Source organism: Solanum tuberosum, unplaced genomic scaffold, assembly GCF_000226075.1.
Source record: "Solanum tuberosum cultivar DM 1-3 516 R44 unplaced genomic scaffold, SolTub_3.0 scf00265, whole genome shotgun sequence".
Classification (NCBI taxonomy): domain Eukaryota; kingdom Viridiplantae; phylum Streptophyta; class Magnoliopsida; order Solanales; family Solanaceae; genus Solanum; species Solanum tuberosum.
Window position 1 is genome coordinate 808646 of NW_006239189.1, and position 15677 is coordinate 824322.

The 15677-nt window shown below is 36.1% G+C and overlaps 4 protein-coding genes across 5 annotated transcripts; all 4 read left to right on the forward strand.

The window, feature by feature from the left end:
- Positions 1–1559: 1559 nt before the first annotated feature.
- LOC102586527 (probable LRR receptor-like serine/threonine-protein kinase At3g47570) lies at positions 1560–5704 on the forward strand. Its single transcript, XM_015313743.1, has 4 exons — positions 1560–2702; positions 2792–3007; positions 3088–5085; positions 5191–5704. Exons 1-4 carry the CDS (start codon positions 1634–1636, stop codon positions 5544–5546), a joined length of 3639 nt encoding a protein of 1212 aa, XP_015169229.1. The 5' UTR covers positions 1560–1633; the 3' UTR covers positions 5547–5704.
- Positions 5705–6687: 983 nt separating this feature from the next.
- Positions 6688–8161, forward strand: LOC107062766 (probable leucine-rich repeat receptor-like protein kinase At5g63930). Its single transcript, XM_015313759.1, has 2 exons — positions 6688–7606; positions 7737–8161. Exons 1-2 carry the CDS (start codon positions 6688–6690, stop codon positions 8159–8161), a joined length of 1344 nt encoding a protein of 447 aa, XP_015169245.1.
- On the forward strand, positions 8119–10658 carry LOC102586860 (probable LRR receptor-like serine/threonine-protein kinase At3g47570). Its single transcript, XM_015313745.1, has 2 exons — positions 8119–10126; positions 10222–10658. The coding sequence occupies exons 1-2, from the start codon at positions 8212–8214 to the stop codon at positions 10572–10574; spliced, it is 2268 nt and encodes a 755-aa protein (XP_015169231.1). The 5' UTR covers positions 8119–8211; the 3' UTR covers positions 10575–10658.
- A 1423-nt stretch (positions 10659–12081) lies between these two features.
- LOC102603655 (uncharacterized protein At1g04910) lies at positions 12082–15659 on the forward strand. Of its 2 annotated transcripts, none has more exons than XM_006358062.2 (10): positions 12082–12608; positions 12728–12814; positions 12926–13019; positions 13166–13248; positions 13373–13461; positions 13833–13953; positions 14055–14198; positions 14377–14711; positions 14802–15042; positions 15136–15659. In XM_006358062.2, exons 1-10 carry the CDS (start codon positions 12219–12221, stop codon positions 15439–15441), a joined length of 1890 nt encoding a protein of 629 aa, XP_006358124.2. In that variant the 5' UTR covers positions 12082–12218; the 3' UTR covers positions 15442–15659. The 2 variants fall into 2 exon arrangements, with proteins under 2 accessions (XP_006358124.2, XP_006358125.2); XM_006358063.2 differs by having other exon boundaries at positions 13178–13248.
- The last annotated feature ends 18 nt before the right edge of the window (positions 15660–15677 follow it).

Sequence of the window (15677 nt, forward strand, 5' to 3'; positions counted from 1 at the left end):
CCCCCACCCCCCACCCCACCCCCAAAAAAAATTAAGTTTGTTTTTAAAAAATATTTTCAACTTCAAAATTTCAATTTTTCACCCCTATCCTCAACCCACCCCCTACCACCACCCCCAAAAAAATTTAAGTTTGTTTTTAAAAAATATTTTCAATTTCAAAAATTATTTTCTACCCTAGTAAAAATAAAAGATATTTCTCAAAAAAAAATCATTCATAAATCAAACACTAAAACTCTTTTCCGAAAAATATTTTCTACTCACCAACCAAACATGAGAAAATAAGTCAAAAATCAACTTGTTTTCCAAGAAAACATTTTCCTTCATACCAAACACACCCAATCTTCTTTCTTTATGCTTTGTAGTGTTAAAGTGTTAAGTGGTTAATGAAAAATAAGCAATTATCATATTTTTAGGAAATTACATATCTGTAAAATAATTTTAGGATAGAAAAATTAAACTCTACCAATTTAGAAATCGACATAACTTATACATGTATAAGTTATGAGAAAATTGGTGTATTATTTTATACGGAGTAGAAGATGAAATAACTAACACTCCATAACAAATACTTGCATGTGTAAGTTATGATAAGATTTATGTATTGTTTTATACATGTGTAAGTTATACGAAATATAGTTATCCATGTATTAGTTATGCTTGTTTTTAAATTTTAAATCAACGCTATATTAATTTTATACATGAATAACTTACCTCGTAATTAATTATCAAACGTGATATTTTTAATACTTGCATAACTCACATCTAAAACCCTACCAAACAATCCCTTAGGAGTTATTTCATAGTTGGTTTAAGATATGCAGATATTAGTAATGCATCATTAGTATTGAGAGCATAGAACCATAGAGGGGCGGATGCAGAGTTTCAAGTATGGGTTCCAAAACTTTGTAACTTTTGCGTAAAACCTATATTTATATTGAGAAATTTATTAAATATATTAAAAAAAATATCTATTGAAAATCCAATAACAAAAAGCTTAGCAAATTATTGAAAACTCATAAATTTCAAATCTTAATCGGCCACTTAATCAGATTCAACAGAGAGTACTAAGGCCGGTTACAATCGTCATATTTAATGAATCGAAAGTTCCCCTTTGACTGTACTGCAGCGTTTACTTGACTTCAGGAATGATGATCTTCACCATTTATGTAGTTTTGTTTTTTTCCCTCAAATAATCTCTATCACGGCTGCGGTTGTGAAAATTCAGCCCAAGAAGTATACCCTACAAACCAATTATGTCAAAGTCTTTCAAGATACCGTTTAAAATGATCAACACGAATTGTGGTGCAGTAATAGGACTACTTCACTCTTAATCAGATGTCTTGGTTCGACGCTCCGAATATGGAGAAAATTATGTTGAAAGCGTTATTCCGAATGAGCTCTACGGTGTGTGATCCGAATTTAGTCGCTCCAATGTGAACTCTAGATACCAAAATGAGAAATTTTGAAGGAAAAAAAAAGATACCGTTTAAAACGGAAGTCCAATCTAATTCTGTGAAGAATGAGACATATACAAACTTCACTAAAATAAAACTCTTTGAAAAGAAACATTTTTATATATCCCAAATCCTCATTGCACTAATTCAAATAACCAAGTTCAATTTTTTTCAAAGCAATGACACTCATGGAGAAATCCTTGTTCTATTCTCAATTAGCATTTTTGTTACTTCAATGTATAGTAACTAGCTTAGCTATCAAGACAGAAACCAATATTACGGCTGATCAGTTCGCGCTTCTTTCCTTGAAATCTCAAATCATTTCTGACCCTTTTCAGCTCTTGTCCAAAAGCTGGTCTCGGGACACTTCTGTTTGCAATTGGATTGGAGTCACTTGTGGCTCTAGGCACAACAGAGTGACTTCCTTGAATATCTCCAACATGGGTATAACAGGAACCATCCCGCAACTTTTTGGGAACCTCACATTTCTTGTTTCTCTTGACTTGACAAGCAACAATTTCTATGGCAATCTGCCTCAAGAAATGGTTCATTTGCGTAGATTGAAGCTTATGAGATTGAGTTATAACAATTTTAGTGGTGAAGTTCCTTCTTGGTTCGGTTTCTTAGCTCAACTTCAAGTTCTTACTCTTAAAAATAATAGTTTTACTGGTTTAATCCCGTCTTCACTTTCTAACATTTCCAATCTTGAAGCTTTGGATTTAGCCTTCAATGCTTTAGAGGGAAACATCCCAAAAGACATTGGAAATCTTAAGAATTTGAGGGGCTTAAACCTGGGAAATAACAATCTTACTGGTTCTGTTCCTCCATCCTTCTCAAATGCCACAAAGCTGGAAAAGTTGATTCTTTCTGACAATTTCCTTCATGGAAACATCCCAAATGAGATCGGTGATCTTCACAACCTGAACTGGTTGACTATAGAAACTAATCAGCTTACAGGTTCTATACCGTTCTCAATTTTCAATATTTCCACACTTGAGACTATTGGATTTTCCCAAAATGGTTTATCCGGTGACCTCCCTACAGATTTATGTGAGAGTCTCCCGATACTCAAAGGGCTTTATCTTTCTTTTAATAAGCTACAAGGTCATATGCCACAAAGCTTGTCAAGATGTTACGAACTTCAGCTATTGTCTCTATCGAATAATGAATTTGATGGACCGATACATAGTGAAATTGGGATGTTAAGTAACTTGCAGACCTTATATCTTGGTTTTAACCTTTTCACAGGTATGATACAAGGTCTTCTATTTTGTATGAAGTCTTCCTATTTTTGCTTTTTTAAGCTACTTATACAAGATGCTGTCACATGATTGCAGGGGAAATACCACAGGAAATTGGGGATCTTGTTAATTTGGTGATGATAGGCATGGAGAGAAACCAGCTTACAGGCTCTATACCCAAGTCCATATTCAATATTTCCTCACTACAACTTCTGTCACTGCAAAACAACAATCTTACTGGATCTTTATCGAGGGAGATTGGAAATCTTACTATGCTTCAAGGTTTATATCTTGGTCAAAACAGGCTTACAGGTATGCAGACAATAAAATATAAATGTTTTCTACGTTAAAATACCTAGCTAAAGATCATTAGTACTATATAACTTTGGCAGGTGAAATACCAAAAGAGGTAAGCAATCTCATTGAGTTGGTGGACATTGATTTGGGGAGTAACAGATTCAGTGGTTCATTTCCTATGGGGATTTTCAACATCTCAGGACTGAGATTGATTGATCTTACAGATAGTACTCTATCGGGAACCTTCCCATCGAATATAGGTTCTATGCTTCCCAACATTGAACTTCTTTATCTAGGTGGCCTAACGAACCTTGCTGGGACTGTACCTCATTCTCTCTCAAATTGCTCAAAACTAACTGTTCTAGACCTTTCAACGAACAAACTTTCCGGCTCGATTCCCAACTCTCTTGGAGATTTGACACTCCTAGAGACCCTAAACTTGATGGAAAACAATTTAAGCAGTGATCAGTCTTCTCAAGAACTTAGCTTCTTAACTTCATTGACAAACTGCAGAAATCTAAAAGAACTGAGTCTTTCCTTTAACCCTCTAAATGGTATGCTTCCAGCCACAGTTGGGAACCTTTCAACTTCTCTTGAAAAGATTTTCGCTTCTGATTGTCAAATTAAAGGTGGAATTCCAAATGATATAGGGAATTTAAGCAGCTTAATCTACTTGTATCTATATGGGAACAGATTGACTGGACCGATTCCCGGGACACTTGACCGCTTAGGCAGGCTTCAGGAATTGTCTTTGGCTAACAACAGGCTAAAAGGATCTATTGGAGATAGCCTATGTAAATTGCAGAACTTGGGTAACATATACTTGGGTGAAAATCAATTCTCAGGACTTGTTCCCAAATGTTTAGGGAATGTTACTTCCCTTAGGGGGATAAAACTCAATTCCAACAGATTGAGTTCCAATATACCATTAAGCTTAGGTAACCTCAAAGATCTTCTGGAGCTCAACTTATCGTCTAACAACATGAGTGGTTCTTTACCTGCAGAAATTGGAAATCTAAAGGTTGCAATTCGTATAGATCTTTCGCATAATCAATTTTCAAATGGTATTCCAAGAGAAATTGGAGACATGCAAAATCTGATACACCTTTCTTTGGCACAAAACAAGCTACAAGGATCTATACCTGACTCAATTGGTAGCATACCGAGTTTGGAATTTCTAGACCTCTCGAATAACAATCTATCTGGATCAATTCCGATGTCCTTAGAGAAGCTTCGGTATCTCAACTATTTCAATGTTTCCTTTAACAGCTTGCAGGGTGAAATTCCCTTTAGTGGTCCTTTCAAGAACCTTTCCAGCCAGTCATTCATGTTCAATAAAGCCTTGTGTGGTGCTCCAAGATTTCGTGTCCTCCCGTGCCCCACTTCTTCAAACCATAGATCAAAGAAGAAGAAGTTACTTCTGATAGTCTTTCCTCTACTGGGAGCAGCTGTGATAATTGTTTTTGTAACATTGGCGTTTGTGTGGATGAGGTACAGAAGAGAAGGAAATGTTCCAATTGAAGCTGATTTGTTAGCTACAATGGAAAGAATTTCATACTATGAAATCATACAAGCCACTAATGATTTTAGTGAGAGTAATTTCATTGGTTCGGGGAGTTTTGGTTCTGTTTACAAAGGAATTCTCAGAGATGGGACTACCATTGCAGTTAAAGTGTTCAACCTACAAGCTGAAGGTGCATTCAAGAGTTTTGAAACAGAATGTGAAGTTCTTCGCAACCTTCGCCATAGGAATCTCACCAAAGTCATTAGCAGTTGCTCCAACCTTGATTTCAAGGCTTTAGTGCTCGAGTACATGCCTAATGGGAGCCTTGAAAAGTGGTTGTATTCACACAACTACTTCTTAGACATCCTGCATAGACTAAGCATAATGATAGATGTGGCATGTGCATTGGAATATCTCCACAATGGTTGCTCAGCACCTGTGATTCATTGTGATCTGAAGCCTAGCAATGTCTTGCTAGATGAAAACATGGTCGCTCATGTAAGTGACTTTGGCATTTCTAAACTACTCAGTGAAGATGAGAGTGATTTACACACTAAAACCTTAGCAACATTCGGCTACATTGCACCAGGTAAATCAAATCTCTTATACTTCTTTTTTCAGTATTCTATCTTTGTTTGCCTTTTATTTCGATTATATGATATTATGATAAACCGTAAGTGTGCTTTTATTGTAGAGTATGGAAGGGAAGGATTGGTGTCGCCAAAATGTGATGTTTATAGTTATGGGATCATGCTGATGGAAACATTTACGAGGAGAAGGCCTAACGATGAAATATTTGATGGAGATCTTAGTTTAAAGAAATGGGTGAGTGATTCACTCCCAGAGGCAACAATCAAAGTTGTAGATGCGAATTTGCTAACGCCAGAAGATGAAAAATTCATGGACAAGATAGATTGTGTAGCATCCATCATGAAAGTGGCACTGGATTGCTCTGCAGAATCTCCTGAAGAAAGGATCAACATGAAAGATGTTGTAGGAATACTACAAAAGATCAAGATTCAACTTCTTTCATGTTCTGCAAGTACATAAAAACATTTGATTCATGTCACTTGAGGGTATAGAAAGTGTTTGTTAACTTTTTAGCTGCATACCTAGACTGTTTTCCTTTCTTGCTGCATAAGATTCTTTTCTGTAACACTAATGTAATATCGGATTTTCCTATTCCTATTGAGATCCTTTTATGAATTTTGGCCTGTTTGGTTCCATATTGCTTTTTCCTAATTCTCATGAAATAAATTTTATATTCGCAATTAGTGTTATATAAATAGTGTTATTTGTGAAAAAACTGCAATAAGTATTCAACCATGAAACAAGCTAATTTTATTTTTTTTGAATTTAAGTTAAGAACACTAACATCCGACATAGTAAAAAAAATTACAGAATCTGGTTAAAAGATGGTAAAACTCTGTAATAACCCTAATTAAAGTTACAATTACATAAAGACTTTGTAACCAATAGTTTGTTCATTACCACTCATGGACATGTTCATATTAGTTTCTGATTTTTTAAGGCTCAAAGTCCAAGAATTGATTGTCTGTATCTCAGCTTCTCTATCCAGTTATTTGACTAGCAGTATATCCTATTCCTTAGCTGTTTCTGTTCATTATATTAATATGTATCTATATAATAAGGGGAAATCGATAATAAAATACTTGATTACTATAGTCTTCTTTATAATTTGCTAAGTTTGATTAAAGAATTCTAATGTTGTGGACCATTCTAATTATTAAGTCAAACATGTAGACATACTGGTAAATATTACCCATCCTGAGTTCATATTGAGGTATAACCAAGAAATGGGAAAAGCCATGTTATGTTTGTCCAAAAGGGTGACTCTCGTTTTCAAAATGATATATTAAATTAAGTAGTAATTAACAATCAGTACTGACTTTTATTTGGTCTGTTTCTATACTACCTATTTTTATATGTTAATGAATTCAAGAATGACAATCAGTCCATTATGTTTGAAAGATGGAAAATACTAATGAATTCAACTCTAACATCATCATTGTTTGTCCCTTTCCTCCATTTCTCTTGATTGACCCTAAAAATAACAACTGCTTGAATTCTTTATTCAATTGTATTTTTAAAATCATTTATCGGTAATGGGGGTTTATACCTTAGTGTTTACTGGAACACTAAGGTATTCTATTCTAACATATGCACAACCATGAAGAGAAAAATCAATTTCCTTTTCCCTCTTGTAGTTTCAGTAATATGGCATCATTTGCTGATATTATCAGCCACTGCAGAAGTCAATCTCAAAACTGATGAAGCTGCTCTACTTGCTTCGAAATCCTATGTTACTTCTGATACTTACAATATCTTGACAAGCAACTGGACCTCAACTACTTCCGTTTGCAATTGGATTGGAGTCACCTGTGGCTCTCGCCATCAAAGGATCATAACCTTGGATATTTCCAATATGGGATTAATAGGTACCATCCCTCCTCACTTGGGAAATCTGTCCTTTTTGGTTTCTCTCGATATCAGTAGCAACGGCTTCCAAGGAATTCTGCCACGAGAGTTGGCTAATTTGCATAGATTGGAGTTTATAAATGTCACTTCTAATAAGTTCACAGGAGATATTCCCTCATGGTTCTCTCTTTTGCCAGAACTCCAGCACTTGCATCTAGCTTTTAACAGTTTCACAGGTATTATTCCACCAGATATTTGTAACGCTTCCAAACTTGAGAGTTTAGTCTTGGGATTTAATCAGTTACAAGGGGAAATTCCAAATGAAATTGGTAATCTTCAGAACTTGACTTGGTTGAGCTTGGGATCAAATCAGCTAACAGGCTCTGTACCACTTAGCCTGTACAACATTTCATCGTTACAACGTTTGGTTTTGACAAAAAATAGTTTGTCTGGAAATCTTCCTGTCGATATATGCTTGAACCTTCCAGAACTTATGGTGCTTGCACTTTCTGACAATGAATTTGATGGTCAAATTCCTTTGGGGATAGATAAGTGTTCAAAGCTTCAGATTTTGTCATTGTCATTCAACAAGTTCAGTGGATTGATACCTAAACAGATTGGGAACTTGAATGTGCTGTCTATTTTATATCTTGGTTGTAATGACTTGAAAGGTGAGTTATACATATTTGCTTTTAGGTTCCTTCTTTGTGCATACATGAAACATATTTTTTGAGTCATGTATGCACTCCTTAATTGATATACTGCAGAAAGTAAACTTTCTATTTATGATTTAATTTGCAGGTGAAATTCCAGAAGAGATTGGAAATCTTCGTAATCTAGAGATATTGGATGCACAGAACTGTAGCCTAAGTGGTCCTTTACCATCTTCTATAAGTAACATAACTTCACTTCAATCACTCAATCTTTATGGCAATAATCTCTCTGGCACATTGCCCCGGTATATATGTTTGAACATGCCTGATCTCAGAGCATTTGATCTTGGGAATAATTTATTCAGTGGAAACATTCCAAAAGAATTTGGAAACTGCACTTCACTTACTGACCTCTTCTTAAGAGAAAACAACTTAACAGGTATCATCTTGTCATTTTATTTTTCCAAGATTTGGTGTATGTTCCTATGCTTTTCATATCCTAATGAGTCGCTCAAATGTCATCAGGTGAGTTACCAAGGGAGATTGGTAATCTTTTCAATTTGGGAAGATTAGATCTACATTACAATTTCTTAACAGGTCCTATTCCATCTACAATATTCAACATGTCAAACATAAGGGGCATTTCATTTTTAGGGAACTTCTTTACTGGAAGTCTACCATCAGATATAGGACTTGGTCTTCCTAATCTTGAAGAACTTTATCTTGGTTACAATAACCTTACTGGAGCCATCCCTAATTCTCTCTCAAATGCTTCCAATATTTTCCGGCTTGGAATTGGATATAATGACTTTTCTGGTCATTTTCCGAGGTCGTTTGGTAATCTAAGATGTTTAGAGTACCTCAACGTGAACGGCAATCATTTCACAAGAGAGCCTTCATCTCCAGGATTGATTTTCTTTGATTCCTTGACAAATTGCAGACATTTGAGAAAACTGTGGATAGGTTATAATCCACTCAATGGAAATCTTCCGGCTTCTATTGGAAATCTCTCAAGTTCTCTCGACTACATTTATGCTGTTAATAGTGAAATCAGAGGCTACATTCCCAGTGAAATAGGAAATTTAAGTGGTTTGTCTTTCTTGTTACTTCAAGGCAATTACTTGAGTGGGTTCATTCCAAGAACAATAGGGAATTTAAAGAATCTTCAAGCCTTGAATTTGTATGACAACAAAATGATAAGTGGACCTATCCCTGAGGAACTCTGCAATTTAAAGAAACTAGGATTCTTGAGCTTGGGAAATAATGAGCTTTGCTGTTCTATACCAGCATGTTTAGGGAACATTACATCTCTTAGATACATTTACCTAGGTTCCAACAAATTGACTTTTAGCATACCTCCCAGCCTGTGGAACCTCAATGATCTCTTGCATCTTGATGTATCCTCAAATTCCTTGAAAAGCTCTCTACCTCCAGAAATTGGAAATCTGAAAGTCGCAACGTTGCTGAATATATCGAAGAATCAAATCTCAGGAAGTATACCGAGCACAATTGGAGGCATGCAAAATATGGCTGAACTTTCTTTTGCAGAAAATAGACTAGAAGGACCAATTCCAGAGTCAATGGGGAACATGATCGCCTTGGAATCGTTAGACTTGTCTCATAACAAGCTCTCTGGTGGCATTCCCAAATCATTGGTAGCTCTTTCACATCTCAACTATCTTAATGTATCTAACAACAGATTGAGTGGTGAAATTCCAATTGGAGGTCCTTTCGTGAACTTCTCTTATGATTCATTCCTTTCAAATGAGGCATTATGTGGTGCTGCTAGGTTGCAGATACCAGCATGTAGGTCTAATTCTCCTAGTAGGAAAAGAAAAAAGATGGTGCTTCTTATTGTGTTGATCTTGTTGGTGGCTTCTTCAGTCATAATGCTCTCAGTCATGCTCACCATCTTTTTGGTGATTAGAAGTCGAAAGAGGAAGACAAACATTGCTACTCATCAGGCGGATGCCTCTCCAGCCACGGTACATGGAAGAGTTTCATACCATGACCTTCAACAAGCAACCGACAGATTCAGTACAAGCAACTTGCTCGGTTCTGGAAGTTATGGCTCTGTTTACAAAGCAACATTTGGGAGTACTATAGTGGCCGTTAAGGTATTCAACTTGCAAACAGAAGGCGCATTCAAGAGTTTTGACACAGAATGTGAAGTCTTACGCAACCTTCGTCATAGAAATCTGACCAAAGTCATCAATAGTTGCTCCAGCATTGATTTCAAAGCCTTGGTATTAGAGTACATGCCTAAGGGAAGCCTGGATGATTGGCTTCATTCTGAAACTTGTTCCTTAGATATAATGAAGAGAGTAGACATAATGATTGATGTGGGATCAGCATTAGACTATCTTCATCAAGGCTATTTTGTGCCCGTAGTTCACTGTGATCTAAAGCCTAGCAATGTCTTGCTCAACGAAGAAATGGTTGCACATGTGAGTGACTTTGGCCTGGCAAAGCTATTAGGGGTAGGAGAAAGTATTGTACAAACCAAAACACTTGCAACCATTGGATACATTGCACCAGGTAATAATCATGTCAACAAGCTTCATTTCTCCTTCAAATTTCAACCATTTTAAAGATACCATATTCTCTTGATAAATTGTTTTATTTCAATGTAGAGTTTGGATTGGAAGGACTCGTATCTACAAGGTGCGACATTTACAGCTACGGTGTCATGTTGATGGAAACCTTTACGAGAAAGAAACCAACGGATGGAATGTTTGCTGAAAATTTAAGCCTGAGGGAGTGGATAAGACAATCATGGCCACACGGAATGGACGAGATAATAGACCCCGAGCTTATGATACCAGGGGAGAAGAACAAAACAGGAAAGGTGCAGTTCTTATCATCCATCATGGAATTAGCTCTGAGGTGCACTTCAGACTTGCCAGAGGAAAGAATGAATATCAAACATGTTCTTGCTCAACTGAAGAACGTCAGAACTATGTTGGAAAATGTAATAAATCACTAAAGGATTGAGAAAGATGGTTGTATATTTTTATATTACTGTCAAGTTGTTGAATTGAACTTCTCATGAACATATGAAGTCTTAAAGGCCTCAATATCTTACTTTAGAAAGTTCATCTCTTGCTGAACCATTCAATTGAGCGGAAAAAGAAGAAGATGTGGTGTGTGGCCAACTTACACACATCTCAACTATCTCATGTGCTACCTCTCACCAACACAAGCAAAGATAAAGTAACTTTGTCCTCTAATACTTAGAATGGAAGAAATCACCCACTCCGGTCCTCCATTTGTTAGTCATGTTTTAACTTCACTTAGTGTAAGAAAGTAAAAAGACTTTTGAATCTTGTGGTTTTAAATTAAAATTACGTTGAATGTGTCAAAATTCTCTTTACTCTTGTAATCTTAAATATGTGATGTGGAAAGTTGAAATAAGAGAGTAGCCAAAGAAGTAAAGACGGTTTTTTTAAAACTGACTAAGAGCCCGTTTGGATTGGCTTAAAAAAGTAGTTTTTAAGTCAAACTTAAATGACTTTTAAGTCGAAAAATTAAACCGTAGGGAAGGCCTACTTTTGGTTTTTAACTTATTTTAAGTTACTTTTGTTTTAACCTTGCGAAACACTTCCTAATTTATTTCAAGTCCTTCTTTGACTTATTTTAAGTTATTGTTATATTTGTCAAACACTTCTAGAAGTCAAAAGCTGACTTAAAAATAGGTTTGACCAACTTTTAAGTCAATCCAAACAACCTCTAAAAAGGAAAATAGAACAAACAAGTTGAAACGCAGGGAGTAATATATTTTGTCTTGGCTTGGACATGAACATTGATCTCTTGAGATTTAGGTATTATCCAACGAATAATTCAAATTAGTATCGTAGGAAAAAAATTAGGAAAACTCTTGCATAACACTATTCCCTTATGATGTTTATGTTGAGAATACAATTAAATAATAAAAGTCTCGCACACACATTTTGTGCCAATGGATATAGGAAAATATAGAAGTACAGAACTTTATCTTTCTATTTGTATACAAGATGTAGAAAATAAAAATGAGGTAGAAGAAAATATCAACAAAATTAGAGAATATAAAATACAGTAAATTGGGGAAACCCAACCGTTTGGTATCCAAAGTTGGTTAAAAAGACCCCACCAATGACAGAGAATTTAAAAAAAAAAAAACAATAATATAAGCCTTTTCATATGAATGAAAGAATTGCAGTACTTATAATAATCCCTGATGCCATGTAAAGGGTTCTTCCCTTGTAAAGAACACCAAATAAAGACCAGACTTTTTCACAGTTTGGTGAGAAGTAGTTGTTGCAGATGACAATTCTCTTTTTTTGTATATGTCCTATTCAACTTTTTTTAATGCCTTAAATTTTACTCATACGTTATTTTTTCATGACCCATTGTTGGTTTGGTTTGTGTGTGTCAGTCACCAATTTCTTTAACTTTACTTCCAATTCATGCATAGAGACGTTTCAGTTTTATCTAATTTTCTTATAACTTTTTCAACAAACTCCAATGGAAGACTAATTCTTGAAATGGGGTCTTCACAAAAACAAATGTAATATAGTTGGGGAGATAGTGTAACTGATTTTTGCTTCTGTTAAGTTGAACTCCAATTTTCTGAGATATTAGTTGTGACAAAATGGGGAAACAAGGGTCTCCTAGAGGCCGTCAAGTGGAGAACCAGGATTTAGATATATCATTTGGGGTAAAAGAAAATGAATTTCGAAGTTTAGAGATGCAATACGGAGGTGATCCTCTTATAGGAAGAAGGTTATCAGGGGGAGATTACAATTGGGACAAAGTTGTTTTGACCAAAGGGATGAAAAATGACTCTGCGAAGTTCACTCCTTGTAAAGGAGTTTATGTTGGAAAGAGGCAAATGTGGTGGCTGCATAGACATATTAGGTCTATTTTTTTCACATTGTTGTTAATGGGCTTTCTTTACCTTTTGGATTCTCTTCTGTTCTCGATTTTTGACCCTGTGATGCTACAGAATAATTTTTCTTTACAAGGATCAAGTAAGGCCGAGGTATGACATGGCTGAAGTGCCTAATATACCGAATGGAACCAGTAGACATGCTTCTCTGAATAGTATAAGCTCTATTGAGGTGATTTATTTTAATTTGCTATCTAATTTTGTACCTGAAGGTGGAAATGGTACCGAGGTCAGCAAAAGAAGGTCCGGTGAAGCTGTATGAAAGGCTACTAAATCTGGCTGCTTCTTCTCTTGCAGAGGTTGTTGTGATACTTAACTTGATTAACTTCATTTGGAAATTGCATTTAAAACGATTGTAACTGACAATCTTAACATCTATCTTATATTTGAATTTCCTTAAATTGCTATAGAGGGAGTTCAAGCAAGAGTCATCAAAGTTATGGGAGGAGCCATATCCTCAGGCATCATCTTGGAAACCTTGTGCAGATAAAACTAGTCCACATGGTAATAGGATATTTTTTCATGTATAGTTTGCTCATGCATGAATTATGTTGTTTACTATATACATCTTTAATTTGTTCAATTTTCTGATCATATTTGAAAGTGTGATTCTCCCTTTGAATGTTGAATTGCGGTATAATTGTTGTAAGTTGTCAGGGCAGGGAAACCTAGAAACATCACTGGTTATATATTGATCAGTGCAAACGGAGGACTAAATCAACAAAGAGTTGCTGTAAGTGTATAAACTTGTTTTTCCTTTCAACTTTTAGCCAAGTTGTACAGTTGAGTCTACTTGATAAGGACTGTCATGTTTGGTTAGTCGATTGTGAATTGAAATTTTGTAATTGTGCCTGCAGGTCTGCAATGCTGTTGCTGTAGCATCTCTCCTAAATGCCACTTTGGTCATTCCCAAGTTTCTTTATAGCAATGTCTGGAAGGATCCTAGGTTAGTTCTCAGAAAAAAAATTGTTTTAGTTTCAGCAATTAAATAGTTACAGATTTCAAATTAAGCTCTACAAAAGGTTTTGCTTCATGAATTACATTTAATGCATTGATCTGAAGAAAATTGTATCGCGCTTGAACTCTTTTAACTTTTGGGATCAATTGAGCTTCAACTTTTCTACAGAAGATCCATTTCTTGTTTTTCCATAAATCTTGGGTTGATAGACATAGACTCATTTTTTTCAATTGCATATCTTCTTCTTCTTTGCATAAGATTTTTGCTACTACCAAAGTAATCAGTAGCCTACATCCCGTCCACCACTTAGTTTAACTTAACAGCAAGCTTTCACACCTTTTTTTTTTGTGTGAGTACAGCCAGTTTGGGGATATATATCAAGAGGACTATTTCATGAATATGTTGAAGGATGAAGTCAATATCATAAAGGAGCTCCCTCCTAATCTGAAACTACTAGATGTGGAAGCAGCTGGAAGCCTTGTATGTTCTCTTCTAACTTATTTTCTTCTTTAGTTAGAAAGTTGGAACATGAAAATGTATTGACTTGGACAATAACATATGATACCTTTCACCTTGCTTAGATAACTGATGCAGATCTTTCAAAGGAAGCTACACCTGATGAATACATCAAGAAAATACTACCCCTCCTCTTAAGCAATCGAGTTGTTCACTTTCTAGGATATGGAAATAGACTAGGCTTTGACCCGTTGCCTTATGAACTTCAGGTGAAGAGCATTCTTTAAAATTGTTCAATTGTCTATAGGGTAGATGCAAGTTTGGAATGACATCTGAAAGTTAATGTCTAGTTTGTGCTTCAAATGCTTAGGACATTGTAAAACTTATCAATGATGGTATGTTGGTTTTATGTTCTTGTTTACAGTACAAATTTGTATTTTGTTGCAGAGACTAAGGTGCAAGTGCAACTTCCATGCCTTGAAATTTGTGCCAGAGATCCAACAAATAGGTTCTTTACTGGTTAGGCGGATTCGGAGGTATGATTTTGCTAGGAGCACATTGGATAAGCAACTTCTTGGAAACTTAATCCCTCATGTTCCCTTGAGACACTATCATGCAGCAGAAGGCCCTTCCAAGTACCTTGCTTTGCATTTAAGGTTTGAGATTGATATGGTGGCCTACTCTATGTGTGAGTTTGGTGGCGGAGAAACTGAGAGAAGTGAACTACAATCTTATCGAGAAGTCCATTTTCCTTTACTTCTTGAGCGTCTGAAGAAATCAAAGTATATTTTATGTTCTATATCAGTTCCACCATTTGGCGTAACATGGTTTGTGTGATGGTTCAATTGACCATATTTTGGGGATGTCTGCAGGCCTCTTTCTCCACAGGAGCTAAGAAAGACGGGCAAATGTCCATTGACACCAGAAGAAGCAGGACTAGTTCTCGCTGGCCTCGGTTTCAAACATGGAACATACATCTATCTTGCTGGTTCTGACATATATGGAGGTCAATCAAGGATGCAAGCTTTAACTACCCTCTATCTCAACCTAGTGACCAAGGAAGATCTTCTCACACCAAGTGAACTAGCTCCATTTAGAAACTTTTCTTCTCAAGTAAGTTGTTTCCTATTTTAAGTGACGGGGATAAGCACACACACACTCCCTTATGTGTGATTCTAACAACAAAAACTATCACTTTTAATGCAGCTTGCAGCATTAGATTTCATCGCGTGTGCAACATCTGATGTATTTGCCATGACAGACTCAGGAAGTCAGCTATCATCCCTCGTGTCGGGGTTCAGAACATATTATGGTGGTGGTCATGCTCCCACATTGAGGCCTAGCAAGAAGAGGCTTTCTGCAATTTTGTCAAGAAATAAGACCATTGGATGGCACAGTTTCGAGGGGAAGATAAGAAAGATGATTGATGAAGGTCAGAGAGTGCAGGTGAGAGGTTTGGGTCGTAGCATTTATCGACACCCCAGATGCAAAGAGTGCATGTGCAGGCATTAGAGGGAGGGTGGTCATAGTTTTCCCTCAACAACTCGAATTCATACTCCCAACATTGAATTGTTTGTCCACTTTTGTATCATATCCCAGGGGAAAAAGTGCAGGAGGATAGGAAATTAGTCCCATGCATACTGTGACACTAATTTTTGGTGAATAAAAAAGCACCTTTATCATTGCAACAATTCCTTCTTACTTTTTCTGTTATCGCAAAAATTAGGAAGGGAAAAGGTACTCACAGA

What these genes read in the sequence shown, in the direction of transcription:
- LOC102586527 (XM_015313743.1), top strand. Translation starts at nt 1,634, where the DNA reads ATGACACTCATGGAGAAATCCTTGTTCTATTCTCAATTAGCATTTTTG. An exon ending in TGGTCAAAACAGGCTTACAG is followed by an intron (nt 3,008 to 3,087) that starts GTATGCAGACAA and finishes TAACTTTGGCAG; the next exon opens with GTGAAATACCAAAAGAGGTA. An exon ending in ATTCGGCTACATTGCACCAG is followed by an intron (nt 5,086 to 5,190) that starts GTAAATCAAATC and finishes CTTTTATTGTAG; the next exon opens with AGTATGGAAGGGAAGGATTG.
- LOC107062766 (XM_015313759.1), top strand. Translation starts at nt 6,688, where the DNA reads ATGAAGAGAAAAATCAATTTCCTTTTCCCTCTTGTAGTTTCAGTAATA. An exon ending in TGGTTGTAATGACTTGAAAG is followed by an intron (nt 7,607 to 7,736) that starts GTGAGTTATACA and finishes TTTAATTTGCAG; the next exon opens with GTGAAATTCCAGAAGAGATT.
- LOC102586860 (XM_015313745.1), top strand. Translation starts at nt 8,212, where the DNA reads ATGTCAAACATAAGGGGCATTTCATTTTTAGGGAACTTCTTTACTGGA. An exon ending in CATTGGATACATTGCACCAG is followed by an intron (nt 10,127 to 10,221) that starts GTAATAATCATG and finishes ATTTCAATGTAG; the next exon opens with AGTTTGGATTGGAAGGACTC.
- LOC102603655 (XM_006358062.2), top strand. Translation starts at nt 12,219, where the DNA reads ATGGGGAAACAAGGGTCTCCTAGAGGCCGTCAAGTGGAGAACCAGGAT. An exon ending in TGGAAGCAGCTGGAAGCCTT is followed by an intron (nt 13,954 to 14,054) that starts GTATGTTCTCTT and finishes CACCTTGCTTAG; the next exon opens with ATAACTGATGCAGATCTTTC. An exon ending in CGTTGCCTTATGAACTTCAG is followed by an intron (nt 14,199 to 14,376) that starts GTGAAGAGCATT and finishes ATTTTGTTGCAG; the next exon opens with AGACTAAGGTGCAAGTGCAA.